This window comes from Acanthopagrus latus, chromosome 15 (assembly GCF_904848185.1).
Source record: "Acanthopagrus latus isolate v.2019 chromosome 15, fAcaLat1.1, whole genome shotgun sequence".
NCBI lineage: Eukaryota > Metazoa > Chordata > Actinopteri > Spariformes > Sparidae > Acanthopagrus > Acanthopagrus latus.
Genome location: NC_051053.1, coordinates 28,877,491 through 28,894,294, shown reverse-complemented (window position 1 = coordinate 28,894,294; position 16,804 = coordinate 28,877,491). Strand labels below are relative to the sequence as shown.

General features: G+C 41.9%; 1 protein-coding gene across 8 annotated transcripts in view; it reads right to left on the bottom strand.

Annotated features, from left to right (window-relative positions):
- Window positions 1–14,018, bottom strand: part of rtn4a (reticulon 4a) — a 35,422-nt gene extending 21,404 nt beyond the window's left edge. The window contains exons 1-4 of one of the 8 annotated variants that reach the window (XM_037122905.1): window positions 13,048–14,018; window positions 7,437–7,472; window positions 5,033–5,086; window positions 1,086–2,963 (exon numbers count right to left, since the gene is read on the bottom strand). In XM_037122905.1, coding sequence (XP_036978800.1) covers window positions 1,086–2,963; window positions 5,033–5,086; window positions 7,437–7,472; window positions 13,048–13,615 — 2,536 coding nt within the window. In that variant the 5' untranslated portion in view covers window positions 13,616–14,018. The remainder of the gene's footprint in view (window positions 1–1,085; window positions 2,964–5,032; window positions 5,087–7,436; window positions 7,473–13,047) is intronic. The other 7 variants (XM_037122907.1, XM_037122906.1, XM_037122908.1 and 4 more) reach the window with 7 other exon arrangements.
- Between the last annotated feature and the right edge of the window lie 2,786 nt (window positions 14,019–16,804).

Genomic DNA, 16,804 nt, shown 5'->3' with positions numbered 1-16,804 from the left:
GAACCATTGTTCCAGCATTACCTTCCTAAAAATCAACTGTTACGACTAGTTTTTGCATACTCTTTTGTACTATGATCAAACGGACCAGTGTGTCATGCCTACCTGGTTGTCTAGAAGACTTAATGTGACATTTTATATCAATCCAAGTTAAAAAAGAAAAAAACAAAAAACAACAACAACTATTTAGACTATTTGGGGGTTAAAAGTTCCACACTCAGTCATGACAGCTTTACATATTTGACACAGATGTTATCTCTAAATGTTGTTCAGTATTTAGCCTTAGGTACATTAAATCTGCAACCATGCATTACAGGGTGGGGGAGAGATTGTAAAGATCATCATAAATCAGAGTGGCAGCTTATTGAATCAGCAAGTGGGTGTGGTTGGTTGTGAATGTAGTGTGTATGTAGTTGCGAGTGGGCATTGGGGTCTATAAAGGTGGTGTTGGGTTTCAGATTGGTTTCAAGTTATTTCCAGATTAGAGAAAATCTAAAACCAGATTGTAAGAGTAATTCAAAATACTCATAGGGCAAAAAGAAACAGCTAGGAGTGTTTTTTAAAGGTGGTTTAAAGATGATTATCAATCTCTATACATCAAACGACCTCTCATTTCTGCTTATGTATATTATAAGAAAAGACAGTAAAGGGTGCTCGTATTTTCAACAGAACAGAAATTAAAAAAAAAATCACATTTTACTTACCACATCTTAAAAATGATTAAAATGATGAGATACACAAATTATGTTATTATGATGAGACAGAAATGCACAAAATCCACTAAAAGCAACCACATTGAAACACATGACCACACATTCAACCAGACGTTACAAAATGCAAGGGCTAATTTTCAAAGGAAATGCAAAAGGGTACGATGCAAGAAAGGGAAGGGGACACTAAGGAGAAAGTGATGATATCTAGAGTAAATACTGCCAGCTGGTTGGTTGGTTGGGAGAAAATAACTGAGGAGAACAAAAGAGTGAAGATGAAAATTATGCCGATGAACATGAAAGTGCCAGTGAAAACTGAGGAGGATGTGGGGGGGTGGTGGTGGTGGTGGTTTCCATGCCGGGAATGGTTTATTTTACCTGCTCTTATGTTCACGTTTGGCATCTTAAACAGTTTGGCGCCCTCCATGCTCTTCTTGGTGACCATCTCCTCTGGTTTGCGGATGGGGGAATGGGTGAGTGGAACCTGGGGTGGGGGCTGCTGAATGTTGAGCTTCTCCAGCTCGGCCTTGCTCTTCTGGGGGGAGGCCGGGGTGAGGATGCGGTACGAGCTCTGACTCGGAGCCTCCTCCTCAACCTTGGGGGTTGGGGCTAGTTTAGGTAGGGAAGTAGCAGAAACTGGAGCCACATCCTTCTGCTGAAAGCTCAAATCATCATCCATGGGGATCTCTGGGGGATTGGAGGAGGCAAACTTAGATGTATCCAGAGCCTCAAGAAACTCATCGATGACACCCCTGGGTGGTCGCTCAATGAACTCAAACTCCTCAGAGGAGACTTCATGCTCAGAGATCTCCTCAGCCACCTCTGGCTCTTCTATCTCCATCGCCAGGTTCTTTGTCTCAGTTTCCACCTGGAAGCTGGCGGGGTTCTTGGCCATAGCTTCCAGGACTGGAGACAGGGAGTCTGCTGTTGGTGACTCCGAATCAGAGTCCTCACCAGGGGTCTTTTTGCTCTGGAAGTCAAGTGGCTCAAACTTTTCGGTCATTTTGGGAGAATCATGGCTTGAAAACCAATCTTTCTGCTCGATCTTGACAGGTTCCTCTTCTTTTGCCTTAGTAGGGGTGGTTTCCTCTGCCTCTTTCACAAGATCAAATGCGCCAAAGCTTTTGTCGTCTTCAACCTTTGCTTTGTCGGCCGCTCTCACTTCCATCTCCTCAGTCATCTCTTTCAGCAGGGACACTTTAGCATCAAAGGCAAATGGGTTGTTGGCAGACAAATTGATTGGAGGGTTGGGTGACTCCATCATTCTGCGTTCAAGAATGGGACTCTGCTCCTCCGGGCTTCCCTCTGAGGAGCCAGAGTCGATTTTGTCAGGGTTGAGTGGAGAAGACTTCAGGATGTCTGGAAGCGAGGGTGGCAGAGCAGAATCCTCCTCTTCCTCTTCATCATCACCTTTGAGGCCAGATGAGAACTGACTCACTGACTGCATGAGTGAGTCAGCAGCCATCTTGCTTGTCTCAAATATTTTCCCCTCATCCAAGAAAGATGGCAGGGCATCCTGGGATTCTCCAGTCTGACCATACTGGACCAGATCTGGAGTCGGGCTCTCTGACATTTTTGAGGCCCTGCTGTCGGACTTGGAGTCTCCAAAGTGGGAGTAGCCACTGTCCGCCAATGGGGAATAGCCTTCAAAGGGGTTATTATTCTTCTTCACCTCATACATGAGGTCATCTTCTTCATCTGACTGGTTGCCATGCATATCTTGTTCATACCTGGAGGAGCTAATGGGAGTCGTGTCTTTGGAGAAGTTATCCATGGAGACCTTGGCGTTGTCTTGAGATGATAGGAATGGTGAATCCCAGTGCTCTGTTGGGTTAGAGGAGGCAAGGTGAGACTCAGGGACCTTCATCTGGGGGTTCACTGGGGAAGGGCCAGTGGAGGACCTGTCTGAGCTAATCAGCTTCTCCTCAGGTGAAAAGGAAACTCCACTGTCTTCGCAAGGATTATGAGGCCCTGGGTCTTTCCCTAAACTCAGGTAAGGACCAGCTAATGGATCTAGAAGGTCTTCTTTATTCTTACTATGGCCTGGTCCAGAGTCACCCTCTTCACTCATCCAAGACATGTCCTTGGAATGACTAGTGGGGGGTTCAGTGGAGAAGGAGCCCAAGGGTGCAGTAGATCCTGAAGTAGGGGGCTGGTTGGGACTCTCGGTCAGAGAGAGCTCCTCCAGAGAGTCGGGGGAGTGAAGAGGGGAGAGAGGAGAGATGGGAGCAGGGGAATCACCCTTCTGCCCAAGTGCTTGAGTAGAGAGGGAGGAGGGAGAATGCAATACAGGACATATCAAAGACATACTCCATTCCTTACAGTGCCCACCACACCTGGGAAGAACCATTAGGACCAGACCAGGCCAGTGCTGCTGAAAGGTTGGCTGTGGCAGGTAGACAGCTCACACAAAGTTTGGTACAAGATTGGATAGTTCTATTCATTCTACAAAGGGTTTGCCGGAACCCAGTATTAAAAGGACGGAAAGGCGATTCCCGGAGGCCTAAGGCTGAAACACATCAGGCTGATGGCCCCTCAGAGTCTCTTAAAGCAGGGCTGAGAGTCACTGCACTGTAAAGGCATGGTCACACATACACAAAATCAAAATGGTCAATATTCACCTGAAGTCCTTTCCATTTTATATAAGGGGCCAATTTAAACATCAAAATCTGGTGGTGAAACAAATTTGCTTGACTAGTGACTTTGACTTTGCTGGTGAAAGTTGACAAAGATGTTTGCATGGACGGCTGTAGCTCAGTAGGTACAACGGGTCGTCTACTAATCGGAAGGTCACTGGCTCGAATCCCCAGCTGCATGTCGAAGTGTCCTTGAGCAAGACACTGAACCCCAAATTGCTCCCGATGAGCAGTTGGCGCCTTGCGTGGCAGCCTCCGCCATCAGTATGTGAATGTGGCAGGTATTGTAAAGCCCTTTGAGTGGTCACATAGAATGGAAAAGTGCTATAAAAATGCAAGGCCATTTATTTACCATTTATGGTTGAACCCCTAAATCAACAAAAGAAAACAAACTTGGACCCTTTCAACCAAAGCAAAACAAGTGACCCTTTTTTACTCCTGGCTTTGTATGCCTGCAGCAGCATCCAAACATGACTCGGCTCCACTGCTGTGTCCATAGTCCACAGTTTGTTCTCCATGGATTTGTCCGAACATGTTTTACCAACACTGGTTTTCAAAAAGTGGCAGTCATGAGCATTTTTTTTTAGTTGGTCCTTGGTCACGATAACCCCTTCCCCAGTCACTAATGCAAGTGGTTCTTTGGTCTGGACCTGCAAAGTGTTATGCTGCTCTGGAACAGGTTTTCCAGCTGTTGAAATGCTCAGAACTGGTTCCAGAGTAGGCTCTGAATCCGAACCAGCACCTGAACCCTTGGTCGATTATGAGTTCCATGTGCACTGTCGCTGATCCACCATTGGCTTGCATTTGTGCATGTGTGACCATGCCTTAATGCAATTCTATATCACAGCTGCATGTGGTTAAAAGTACAAAAAGGCCACACCTGACTTAAGTGACCACAGTCCAATGTGAAATTGATTGGTTGGAAATTCAAACTTTTAACCCGGTTACAGTCAGTGCAGCAATGCTGCTTCTCTAAATTCCCCCTGTGCCTTAAGTTTCATTTAAAGAAAGTGTGAACTCAAAATTCTGACTTTAACTTTTAAATGGGGACCTGTGACGTTGAGTTGTTGCACTATCACACTTAAAGTAATCTTTTCTTGCTTCCTAGCTTTAAATGGTCAGCATTGTTTTTGTTTTGTTTTTTTAAAAATCAAACAGGACATAAAAGCGGAGAGCTGACTACCCTCCACAGTCGAGATTTGGCAGTTGTCTGGTGGTCGGTCTAACACCCTGGTTTGATGGTAAAACATCTTATGCCCGAGGTCTGGCACCAATAAACCATGCCCAAAGTGTTTTACAAACACAAACCATTAAGTGGTGGATGGTAGATAATGATTCCTCTCAAACAGCTTTTTCAAAAATATCAACACCATATTATTTCAGGCCTGTCAATCACTGGGAAGAATCATTATTCCTCTACTAGTGTTAAATTCATGTCAATCTATTCTATGTAAACAACCACATGCGAGTCATAATGCAACACAAACACAAGCCAAGTCAAACATCACAATTAATGTTTCAGAGATACTCTACAAATCCACAAGCATCCTATGTTAAGAATCTACAGCTTCTCACATGCAAAGGGTTAATTTTGCCACTTAAAAAGACAAACAGGAGAGTGAACTAAAGTAGTGGTGAAAGACGATGAATGACGAGGACGGGGAATCACAGTGAGCAGAGAGAACTTGCCTGTAGGGAATTGCATCAGAGGATGAGGCTGAGCTTTAGAAGGAGAAGGTACATCTGCGGAAGAAACAGGAGAAGCAGCAGAAAGGGAGTTTAGTCAGCATGGAAGCCTAGAAGAGAAAGACCAGTGCAAGTGATCAATATCCTATTTATTACAAAGGAGAAATCTGAAGTTTAATGCAAATAATATTTTATTTATAATATAATTGAAAATCAACAGTCAATTAAATATATTTACCTTTTTGAGATATTATTTAATGGAAATGAAATACAATGCAAGTGTCATCACTTAACTAGAAGACTGATAAACTGTATTTTATTTTTGAAATCACTGAAGTTGATATATTGTGATTAAAACTGGGAAGATCTTCGCACCTTGCACTATAGTAGGGAGCTGTCTCTACCTATCAATCATACACCACACCCATCAATTGCATCTGGGCTTGATTATCAGTGCCTTATTTCTTCATCTCCTTGGTCAAGCATTAGTTGTGGCGGCGTTCCAACACCACACCGCATTCAGTCTACCTGATTAATATGCAAGAGATCACAATATGATTCGTTCAATTCCCGGCATATCATATGGCTGTTTCCTCAGATATTCGTGGGATATTTAATAATGGTGAAGAAGAGAAAGATATTACATTTTGAGTTCAACCCCAATCGCATCCCGGTTTAAGTGTATATTTAACTGACGTGACACTGTGATTATTGTCCTTATTTTAACCAAAACTACAATCTTCTCCTAAACCTACACAAGAAGCTTTGATTCCTAAACCAGTTGTTCTTCCAACATAAGTGAAGGAAATCGAGCCAAGATATCACTGATGGACACTGACAAAGAGACAGTTTGCTTGATTAACACTTACTGTAACGTAAATTTAATGCAAGGTGCTAAAATGTTCCCCTAGCTAGCAGTTCGCACAGAAGTGAGACTGAGAGAGCACGAAAAGAGCCATTCGTAAGTACAATGTTGAAAGGTACCGTTTGTTTACACAGTTTACTCAACAGGTTCGCTCAGGTGTGTCAACATTTGTTAAAGGCTCCAAGTTTCATGTGGTGAGAAGAGGTCAGAACAGATGGACCGTCAGTGTTGTAACAAGTGATGACAGTTTGCTATAGAGAAGGTACAGAAAGCATACGAAGAGTCGGCCATCATGAGACAGAAGAGAAAGATTAGGAGGAAGTGCTCAAGCCCAGTGTGCAACAGGAGTGAGCAGCAGAGAATGCTACAGGAAGTTCAACTACAAAACAACCATTCTCACAGAAAGAAATCTTAAAAAATAAACAACATACATCCAAAGCTTCAGCAGCACATTTGAACACATCAACATGACTTCAATGTTTTGCCAAACCTTCATTCTAAACTCTTATGTACAAAGCAGATGAGTTATAAAGGCAAATTAAAATAAATTACATTGAGGACAGAATGTGGAAATTGGGCAGTTACATTACAACTACTTTCCGTTTCAGACCACAGGACATAGAGGAAAATGCAGCTTCTTAAAAACTCTACAAACCCATGAGTAATACTTCAGGAGTAATACTTCATGTGTGAAGCAAGTTTCTCAAACTACATGCCACTATTTTGTAGTCAGACTAATCCAGCATCAGATTATAGTGGATTATAGTCAGGTGTTTTGAGGTTGGATTTGTGTAAAGCTGGGAAGCCAGTCAGCGCCAAATCCAACACTAATCATTTTCAATTGTATTTTTTTCCTCTGCATGTGTGCTAAACCCTACAAAAGGATACATGAAATTCTCTGTAGCTCATGAACCTTAGAATTACATTAAATATCAGAATAATTTAACAACTAGGGAGCTAATAATCCAACACAGAAAGAAACACACAGAATATTAGATTAAGAAGTCCATTGTGCAGTTTGAAAGCCAAGCAGCAACTTGCAGGTTGCTTCAACTCAGTGCTCAGCTCCAGGTTTAACTCAGACGTACAGACATGTGAAACATATTTTAGGATTCAGTGTGATTTTGGAACAACTTACTTCAGCAACCTATCAATTTGCTTTTTTACATCCAAAGCATTATGTCAACTGTAGTCCATGGGGATTAAATAGCAAATAGTATCTGGTACATGCTCTCCAAAACATGCCACAAATCAAGGTATTTAACCTGTCACCTAAAGACTTGATTCCTGGGCTGATTGGAAAAACAATTTCACGTGAAGATTATTTGTACAATAAGAGGTTTCACTGATTATGAGAATTGTGAACAAAAATCGAGCTTTGACAATCACGGTGCAAAAATATGTTTCATCTTCCGCTGATAATCATTTATTGGCACAAAAGCTTAAGTGAGACAGTTAATTGCAAAATTTTAAGATTATTTTATAATCTGATAATCATGAGGCCAAAGTGATTCGTCATATCAGGCGGTTTTGTTTGGTTACCTCTGCTGTAGTCTGGGCTCCAGCTCTGAAGAAGACCTGTAGGATTGGACCAACAGGACACATGAAACTACAGCAGCCTATTGTTTATGCTCACTCTGCTCCAGATTCAAACAAAAGGAACCACATATTGTTTTCTGTCCAGCTCATCATGTAATTCTCAGTTATTACATTCAGTCTGAATTGCATTTTTTAACCACCAAACTATCGTTATGGAGCTGCGTCTCTTCAGCAGTGACAGTTAAACCAGTAACTCTGGCAGCTCTACTGCCTCATCTTCAGGCCGAGGTATTCGCCTCCTGCTGGAGCTATAAGTATCTCGAGGAATGCCGTCACAGCCCAACATTGATATACCACTTAAGGCCAACCACTCACCTGCTGCCATCGTGTAACATAAAGAACTCAATGTACGATTCTCTGCTGCTTCCTGGCAGTTTATAGAAATTATGTAATGTAACTGTCCCCTTAAAATAAGTTAAACTTAGTAATCACAGAATCACAGATTCTCATCTACAAAACTAACTGTGATATTATTCAGACAAAACCTTTAACAACATGGGACCAAGATGTAGGGCCAAATGATACATCACTGCTGATCCTTCTGATTACATATTAAAACCCATTCAATTTAAGGGATCAATATCAAGTAGTATAATCAATATTTTACTGAAAATATAACATGAGCAGATATATTAGACTTTTTAACTAAAATATTGTGATTTGTCTTAATGGTGATAATGTATGAATGAATCAGGCTCCATCACAAATGTGCTGATTTGATAGATTCACAAGGAAAATTTACATTAATCCTCAAGTCAACACAACAACTCGTCATCATGGCGGACAACATTGGGCTGATGGCTACGTGCATATTTGTGAAATATATTTAATGGATTACATCATCTGTTTATTTTGCTCTTCCTTTTACTCAAGTGGCAGAAACAACTGTACTATCGTGGTGTTATGCTCCGAGCGATAAAATGCAACCTCGCTGTTTTACAGACACAGGAAAACCAAGATGACAAGCAGCAAGTCTTCTCCTTCCAAAAGGTAGAAACAGAGTTTATGTGGCATCTTTTTCACTGTTGTTGCTTGAAAATGACTGAAAAAATTACCAGTTCTTTTCCGATCCAAGTAATTATTTCAGCCTTAAAAACTTTAAACAAATAGTCAGCCCTGATATAAATCCTAGGTACTCCAGAATAAGAACTGAAACTTATTTTTCCTGGAAATGGTAAGAAGAGATATTTGCTCGGCTACAAAGAAAATATTTCAAAATCGTCACTCAGAACGGCCTCAAGACCCTGAAATCAGCACGAACGTGATCAATCAGCACGATGTGGGTAAGAAGTATCATCTTTCACCAGGCATCTCTGGAAACCTCAGTGCTTATTCACAGCGATAAGAAGCGAGATAAACCAGATGAACATGTGCTTCTTATCATATTTAGGAATTTGACTTAGAGCTGCACTGAGAGCCAGCTGCTGTGCTGGCAGAGTAAAAACAACAGAGAGAAGCCTGGTGGAGGCTCTGAACCCCACTAATGTCCAGCCTTCACCAGGATACAGAGACAACAACAACACTGGACACACACATACACACACAGAGCTTTAAGCCTCCATGTGTATGACATCTCCCCTCTCCATCTAATCCACCTGACCACATCACAGGCACTTCACAAACACACACTGACGGATGTAGGTGACCCAAAAATAAGATGTAGGCCAGCGGTGATGGCTGCGGCCCGGAAGATTAACCATGGTGTCAGTCACAGTGTGTGACAGGACACACAGAGGGCACCAAGATTCACTTCAGACACCCCTTTAATGGTGACAACATGAATCTGTGATGTAGAGTCACAGTAGGACTCATCGGGTCCGACTGAGAGAAGAGAAATGCTCTGAAAAGACAAAGGGAAGGGAAGAAGCAGGTCGGCTGGAATACTATTCATTTTTTCCAACAGACAACTAAAAAATGATTTTCATTGTTTATTATTCTGCTGATTATTTTCTCGGTCTGTAAAGATGTCAGAAAGTGGGGAAAACTCTCCACCAGTGTCATAAACTCAAACGATGTTCATTTTACTGTCATAGATGGGGAAAGAAAGCAGAAAATGTCTTATCATCTTTAATATCCAAGGCGGTGACATCAGAGGATTTTGAGGGTTTTTTTCTATATATAAAAAAAAAAAAAAAAAATCAGTCAGGCTGAGCAAGATTTCTACTAAACCATTCAATGACGACATATGACTAGGACTGTGCTAAAATACCAATACAGTCATATACTACATGGGTTTCCAGCTGCAAAAAATTCATTTATATTTCATTTTATATATAGGGTTAGTATTAGTTATTATTCATGTTGGGTTGTGAGTAGCTGACAAACTTTGCTTCAGGCATATGGTTAACACTATAGTGGCACTGAGTACTTGTGCATATGCACTTTATTGTCATAGGTCTTCATTTCTGTTCACTGCGTTCACCGTTCAGACAGTGAAACAAGAAATTTAATAAAAGCACTTTACTTTCTGATGATGTTTACAGTGTGTTCAGGGACACATCAACAATACTTGTGCAGGTCCTGATGGATCTACACACACAGAAGCGTGTGCGTGCACTTTAAATTGTTATGGCAGCTACATCAGTGTGTTTGGTAACACAGTGTGTAACTGAAGGGTTCGGGTTGAATCAGAGTCAGCTGAATTATCAATATAATGTGATGTAGCAAGACTACCCAGGTCGTATACAGCAACTTGATTTTCAGCTTTGTTTTTACATTTTCAGTGAACCATCTGGAATATCGCAATATGCATTGTATCGCAATGTGTCTTGATATAATCAATCGTGATACGTGTACTGTGATGCACATTATGTCATGAAGTCCTGCCAATACCCAGCCCAAAATATGACAGACATCATTAATGTGACAGACTTATTACTGGGGCTGTATACCGTGCTTCAATGATTTCTATGAAATCTTCAGCTAAAAAAATATGTCTAATATCAATTAATCTACCAATCATTTTCTAACTAACTGACTAACAGTCCTAACCCTCAAATATTCACTTTACTAAAAAATCAGGCCAAGAAGAGCAGCAAATTCTCACAATACCTTACTTTAAGAAGTATGAGCACATCTTCCTCACTCACACACAACACTTAAGAAAAGAAGCCAAAGTTCTCAAATGCCAAATGTTGTTTTAATATCAGCAGCCCTGCAACAACTTTGCCAGAAGAAAACATGATTTAATTAACTATATGATCAAAGATTGAGAATCAAAATTGTGCAGTAGCTGAGTATCCATACTAAGACTTTAATTTAAAAACAAAAGTATATTGGTTGACCTCTCCTTGATTACAAATAAACAGCAATAGTATCAGCACTGAAAAAACACATCAGCCTCTGTTCGATGCAGCTGGGAGATTTTACCAGGTACCAAAAGGGTGACAGGTCTCTCCACTCGTTCTGCAAAAATCTGATTATTTTCTGATTAAACAACTGTGAAAAATGCCACAACAGGCCAAAAGTGATCAGTTCACTGTTATATGGAACAAAGAACAGCAGCTGATCCTCAGCTTTAAAATGTCATGGTGATACTTCTTGGTCACATTTGACTTGTTATACTCAGATTTTGGCCACAATATGATAATATCGAAAGACAAATAAGGATAATATTTAAATATATATTTAACCATAGATTAAAGAAATCAGTCTCAAAAAAGTTAAAATAACTGTCAAACTTAGACAGTTTCTTCCAAAAGAAACAAGACAGTGACGACACTGGATCTGCCATCATGTGAAATGTGTCTTCCTTTGTATGTGTATGTAAATGTGTAATTTCCTTTAAACTTGGGAAAATGTGACTGATTTGTTTGACATTTGTCTTTTGTTCAGATGTGTGACTGCGATGTTTCAGCTGTAGCTCGTGGTTTATCGAGCTCCATCAGTGGCCTTGCCAAGCAGCCCCACCCTGCCTCTCTGCTGCCTGCTTCTCATGCCTGGAGGAGGCGAGCCGGGGCCTGTTTACCTGCAATCTGCCTCATCACGATAAACAACAGCAGCAGCAGCAGCAGCAGCTCCCTGTAAACACCTCCTGATAGTACCATCAGTCCAGACATGACACAAAAGGTCTTCAGGAGCTTTCAGGGCAGTGATAGCAGCTTACAGTGGGCACAGGGAGGCTCAAAGGCCTCTGGAGCTAAATTGCTTTCGGATTTGAGGGTGGAGGTTTAGGTGGAGATCTGCGGGGTTCGGGGCTGAGAACAGACCAGCAACAGAATAAAAAACACAGCAGTAACTGAAAGCGTTGACATTCGCCTGGTAATAGTGTGGAAGTGTTGGGAGGCAGACAGGGAGTGGAGGCACAGCGGATTCCTTTGTTGTGACTAATCTCTGGGTTACAGCTTTGGTACACCGTGCGGTGCTAGCAAACACTGCTTCCATTATCGGACATAAGATTCCCCTATCTGCTAATTCTTCGCTTGTTCTACTTCAATCCGACTTAAAATGAGTGTCTATCCATCATAGCCTGGTCCACGTTGTGATAAGGGGTGTTCAGATAAACAAACTATTCCGCTAAAACGTCAACCATGTTTCGTCGGAGCACTGAACTCAACCTGCAATAACCACGACCGGAAACCTATCACCTTCGGGTGTTTAAACCGCTCTGGAGCTTTGTCTTACATGGAGGTGATGCAGTCTGGACACCTGAGGGTCTCTAACACCTGTTCTCTTTGTTTGTTTTGTTTTTCTGCGTGGCTGGAGTGAAAAAAAACGAGTAAGACTGTCCGATAATGGACCTGTGTTAGCAGAAACCGTTAGCAACAGCGGGCACGCAGCGGGTAGAGCAGGCAGCGAGCAGATGGGCGCAGCTCAGTCTGAGAGCAACTGCATCAATAACCGTTAAATTAACTACAACGTTAATGTAGGAACGGTTTTAAATGACATGGCGAACTTTATCTGAATAAAATAAATGGTTAACACATCATTGAAGCCTTTTCAGATATTAACACTTCGTCCTGTCAACTGTTCACATTATGCTTCCTGCCGTGTGTTTGTCAAAACAGGTGGGCCGCGTCTCTACAACACAGCAGAACCGGGTCTAACCTGCTAACTGCTTGAGCCACAACGTGTTCCGAATAGAGAACATGGCTTCATTAATGCAGCCAGAAGTTCTCTTGTGGTTAAAAGTGAGCTGTTTCCGTCCACAGTACACCGAACTGTCCAACAGCAGGTCAGCCTCATGATGAAACCCCTCAGAGTAGCATCACTAGCTAACCGGCTAACTCACCGTGACCAAAAGCACCAATGTTCACAATCTGAAATCAACGGACCCATTTCAATAAGAATGTAAGTGTTCGTGTAATTAAAGACGGTTAAAGTGGCAAAAGCAGCGCTTCGGTCCACTTATTCATCTCGGTGTCGGCGTGTGGACGAGCTCACAATGCTAACCCGGTCCAGATGGACAGGCACGTTAAACTGCTCCGATGTGAAAAAATAGCGTTTACACGAACCCATCCGTCCATCGACACCACTGTGACACAAACGTCTGATTAAAGTGGTCAGAACTCGGTGCTGCTGTAATGGACCGGCCATGTTCTGTGTAGATACTCACACGATGCTGGAGCCGGTGCTTCCTCTGTCACCGCAGGTTGCTCTGATGCCTCTGCGGGGGCTGGAGCTGCTTTCCGGGGTTCAGCCACTGGGAGGGCGTCGCTCTCCGGGGCAGGTTCTGGCTCGGGGGCAGCCTGTGGCTCCGGAATGATCGTTGTACTCTCCGGTTCGGCTTCGGGGGCGACGACTTCAGGCTCCTCTGCAAATGAAGCAGTTTCAGGAACAAAAGAGAAGCTGGTGGAGTCTGGGGCGGCAGTCTCTACCTCAGGTTCAGGCTCAGGTTCAGGCTCAGGCTCTGGCACCGACACCGGTTCCGGCTCCAGTAACGTTACCGGCTCCTCTGGAGGAGAGAGGGAAGTTTCCGTGGACTCGTGTGGCGCACTGTCTTCAGCGAAGTGGCGGTTGATGGCGTCCTGAGCCCCGCCGACCAAGTCCACAATATCATCTGCGCTGAAGAGGTCTGGTTTGGGCTGGTCCAGCTCGGAGTCCGGCTCGGCCTGGTAGTGGTGCACGTCCTCGCTGAATAGAGGGGTGGTGGAAGAGACTTCATGCTCCACGCTGTCTGCCATTTTTCTTTTTTTTCAAACTGTCTTCTGAGGTGGAAAAAGTTTATGTTTCGGTAAAGTTCTGGCTCAGTTACCTCCTGTGACAAAGTTCTACCGGGATGAGCTGTGAAACCGCACCGGGAATCCCCTCCGGTAAGTCTGCTGTCGACACCGGACGAAGTTGGACAAGTGCGCCACACGACAGTCGCCACAGAGTCGGACCCGAGTCTCAGATGGACACCGTCGAGTTGAGAAGGAGATGAGAGGAACTCCGCTGACCAATTACCTGTAGCTTAACCCCTGAGTGACACCAGCCGTGTCCAATCAGACCGCGTCAAATGAGACACTGACCCCGCCCACCAGAGCGGAGGCATAATGAGACACCTCCTCCATGAAGCAGCTCCAAACTTCAGGAGGAGCTCAGAGTTCAGCCGGTCCTCAGGTTCTGACATAACTTCTGCTCCAGCGGGGCACTTATTACATAACTGCAGCCTTTAAACTCCTCCTGCTCACTCAAACTTTAACAAACGCAGTGCAGGAAGAAGTTTCACAACTTTAAGTTTCAAAACTCCTTTCAAATGATCAATAAACTATACTTAAGGTATAAAAGTTAAGGCACCCCCTCAAAAGTTTATTTAATTTTAAAAGCGTTTAAGAAACAATGTGGTTACATCAGTTCTAAGCATTATAATCCGTGGGTTCAATGTGTATTTTGTATTGAAAAATATAAATGTACTTTAAATTTGGAACGTGGTTTAGAGCTTTGAGCGTGGAGACATGGCAGGAAGTGAGGGGAGTCTGGGGCCGGACCTGAACTGGGACATTGTGTTCCGTGACGGTATCATAAATGTCAAGAAGCAAATTAATCAGGAACTAAAGCTCTTAAAGAATGAAGTAAGACTGCAGTGTCCATTGTTTTTCTATGTAGTGGAGTAAAAGCCTAAAGTAGAAAAAAGTACATGTTAAAATGGCCTGAAGTAGAAAATGTGAGTTAATCTAAAGAGAGAATTTCACCTCAGAACACATGTTGCACATAGAGAAGAGAAACGTGGTGACGCATAACTCAGCAGAAGATGATGACTAATCACACGTTTCACAACCCTTTACACAGACATGCTGCGTTCAGGGAACCAAGACTTGTAGTTTGAACTGTTTTCTTTTAGAAGTGGGTGAAATTCTGACCAGCTTTGAAAAGGTACTTCTGACCTCTGGACTGTACCCAAATAAAACACAAACTAAAACTGGTAATATTTGGATTTAAATTAGAAATTAAAGAATAAGACGGAAAAACGTAAAATGTTCAAATGTGTTGTCATTCTATAGGTCAGAATTCAGACACTAGATGTAGTTCAGGCACATTCTTGGTGCCATAGTCAACTAAAGTTGTTTCAGTTTGTTGAAGACGTTCAATCTCTCACCCAAGAGGCTTCTAACTAACTGGAGGAGCTGCAGGCTTTTAAACTATGTATGGGAATGTCCTTACAGTATGTGGGAGTGTTCTTACAGTGTGTGGGAGTGTCCTAACACAGTCAGTAAGGATAGGTGCCAACTCTGAGTTTCAGAGTCCTGAGGAGTCTAAAACTCAGGTGTGAGCCTGCAGCTCCTCCAGTTAGTTAGAAGTGGCTGTCTTCTTAAGATCTGGGATTTATTGTTGTTATAGAGTTTCCATTTAATTCTCAAGAAGATACACACACAAAACTGTTACTAAGAATAAATAAAGATAACATGATTATCAACCCTTACATTTTCACAAAATACAATGAAATAAAACAGAACAACATAAAAATATAAAATGCAGTGAAACGTTTAGATATTTAAATGCAATAACATTTAAAACAAAAACAATTATATACTATAATAAGATCATCTGTTCTGTTCATTTTAATAAAAGTCAGGCTACAGATGGCTGAAACTTAAAATTCATTTATCAGTTCCCCTCTTTCTTTACTTTCCCATTGAATTTTAAAAAAATAATAATAATAATTATTATTTATTTATTTATTTATTTATTTATTTATTTATTATTAAATCAATTAATTTAAGACACATTGAGTGACAGTCTCATCATTAGCATGCATTAATAAATGTAAAATACATAAATAAATAATATGATAATATGAACCTCTAATCCTATAATAACTATAGGTAAAATGCACAGTGAAACAATAGGCTACATAAATAAACACAGTACTCATAGTACTTACAATTACATATACATTTAAAAATGAATAAGTAAAATAGAAAATTTTAGTAAAAAATGGGGGGGGGGGTTAATTAAAATGAACACAATAGCAAATAGGACAAACATAATGTCACAATTTCTAAATTAGTCAATGCCTACATTTGTTTTTTTAATATCAATTTTGGTCCTTTCAGTGGTATATTTGGTATATATTTATTTATTAAGTCATCTCATCTGTGAGGGTTGCGGGGATGTTACCGCTTTATCCCCCTAGTGGGATAGTGGTTACTGGACTCAATCTCAGTTGCAGGGTACAGCCTGAACGAGTCGCCAGCTCATTGCAGGGTCCTTACTGATGGCAGAGGCCACCATGCAAGATGCCAAGTGCACATCAGTTTTCGGGGTTCAGTATCTTGTTCAGGGATACTTCGACATGCAGCTCAGTGCTGCCCAAGGGGAGCCAGGATTCGAACCCTAACCCTTACCATTATTTCCTGACTTTATTTTGAAAGGTTTAATATGTTTCATGTTTTTAAAGTTCAGTTTCTCCACAGAGATCAGGAGGTTTCTTCAGACTGGGTTGAAGCTAATAGTGTGCTGCTGTAGAGGATCACAGCTCAGCTTCACTCAGAGATATAGAGTTTCACACAAACTGTTGACAGGCAGAGTCTATATATAACATGAATATATATGTCTGTAAGCATATACGGCTGCTTCAGAGAAGAGAGGCCAACATATGATAACGTGACACAGACAGACAGAGGTCTGAACCTGCGAGGGACAAAAATGTCTCAGTTTGACAAGAGGAGGTTTGATTGATCATATATCGGTGGTAGAACAAATAATGCAGTTTCAAAGTAAAAGAGAAGATAAATAAATCTGGTTGTAGTCTTGACAACAGTATCGTGTGTGGTAAATGGACTGCAGTGTTTTTCCAGTCTGCTGATTGCTTTTTTACAACACTTGTCACATTCACACACGGATGGCAGAGCCCGCCATGCAAGCTGCCACTTGCTCATCAGGAGCAATCA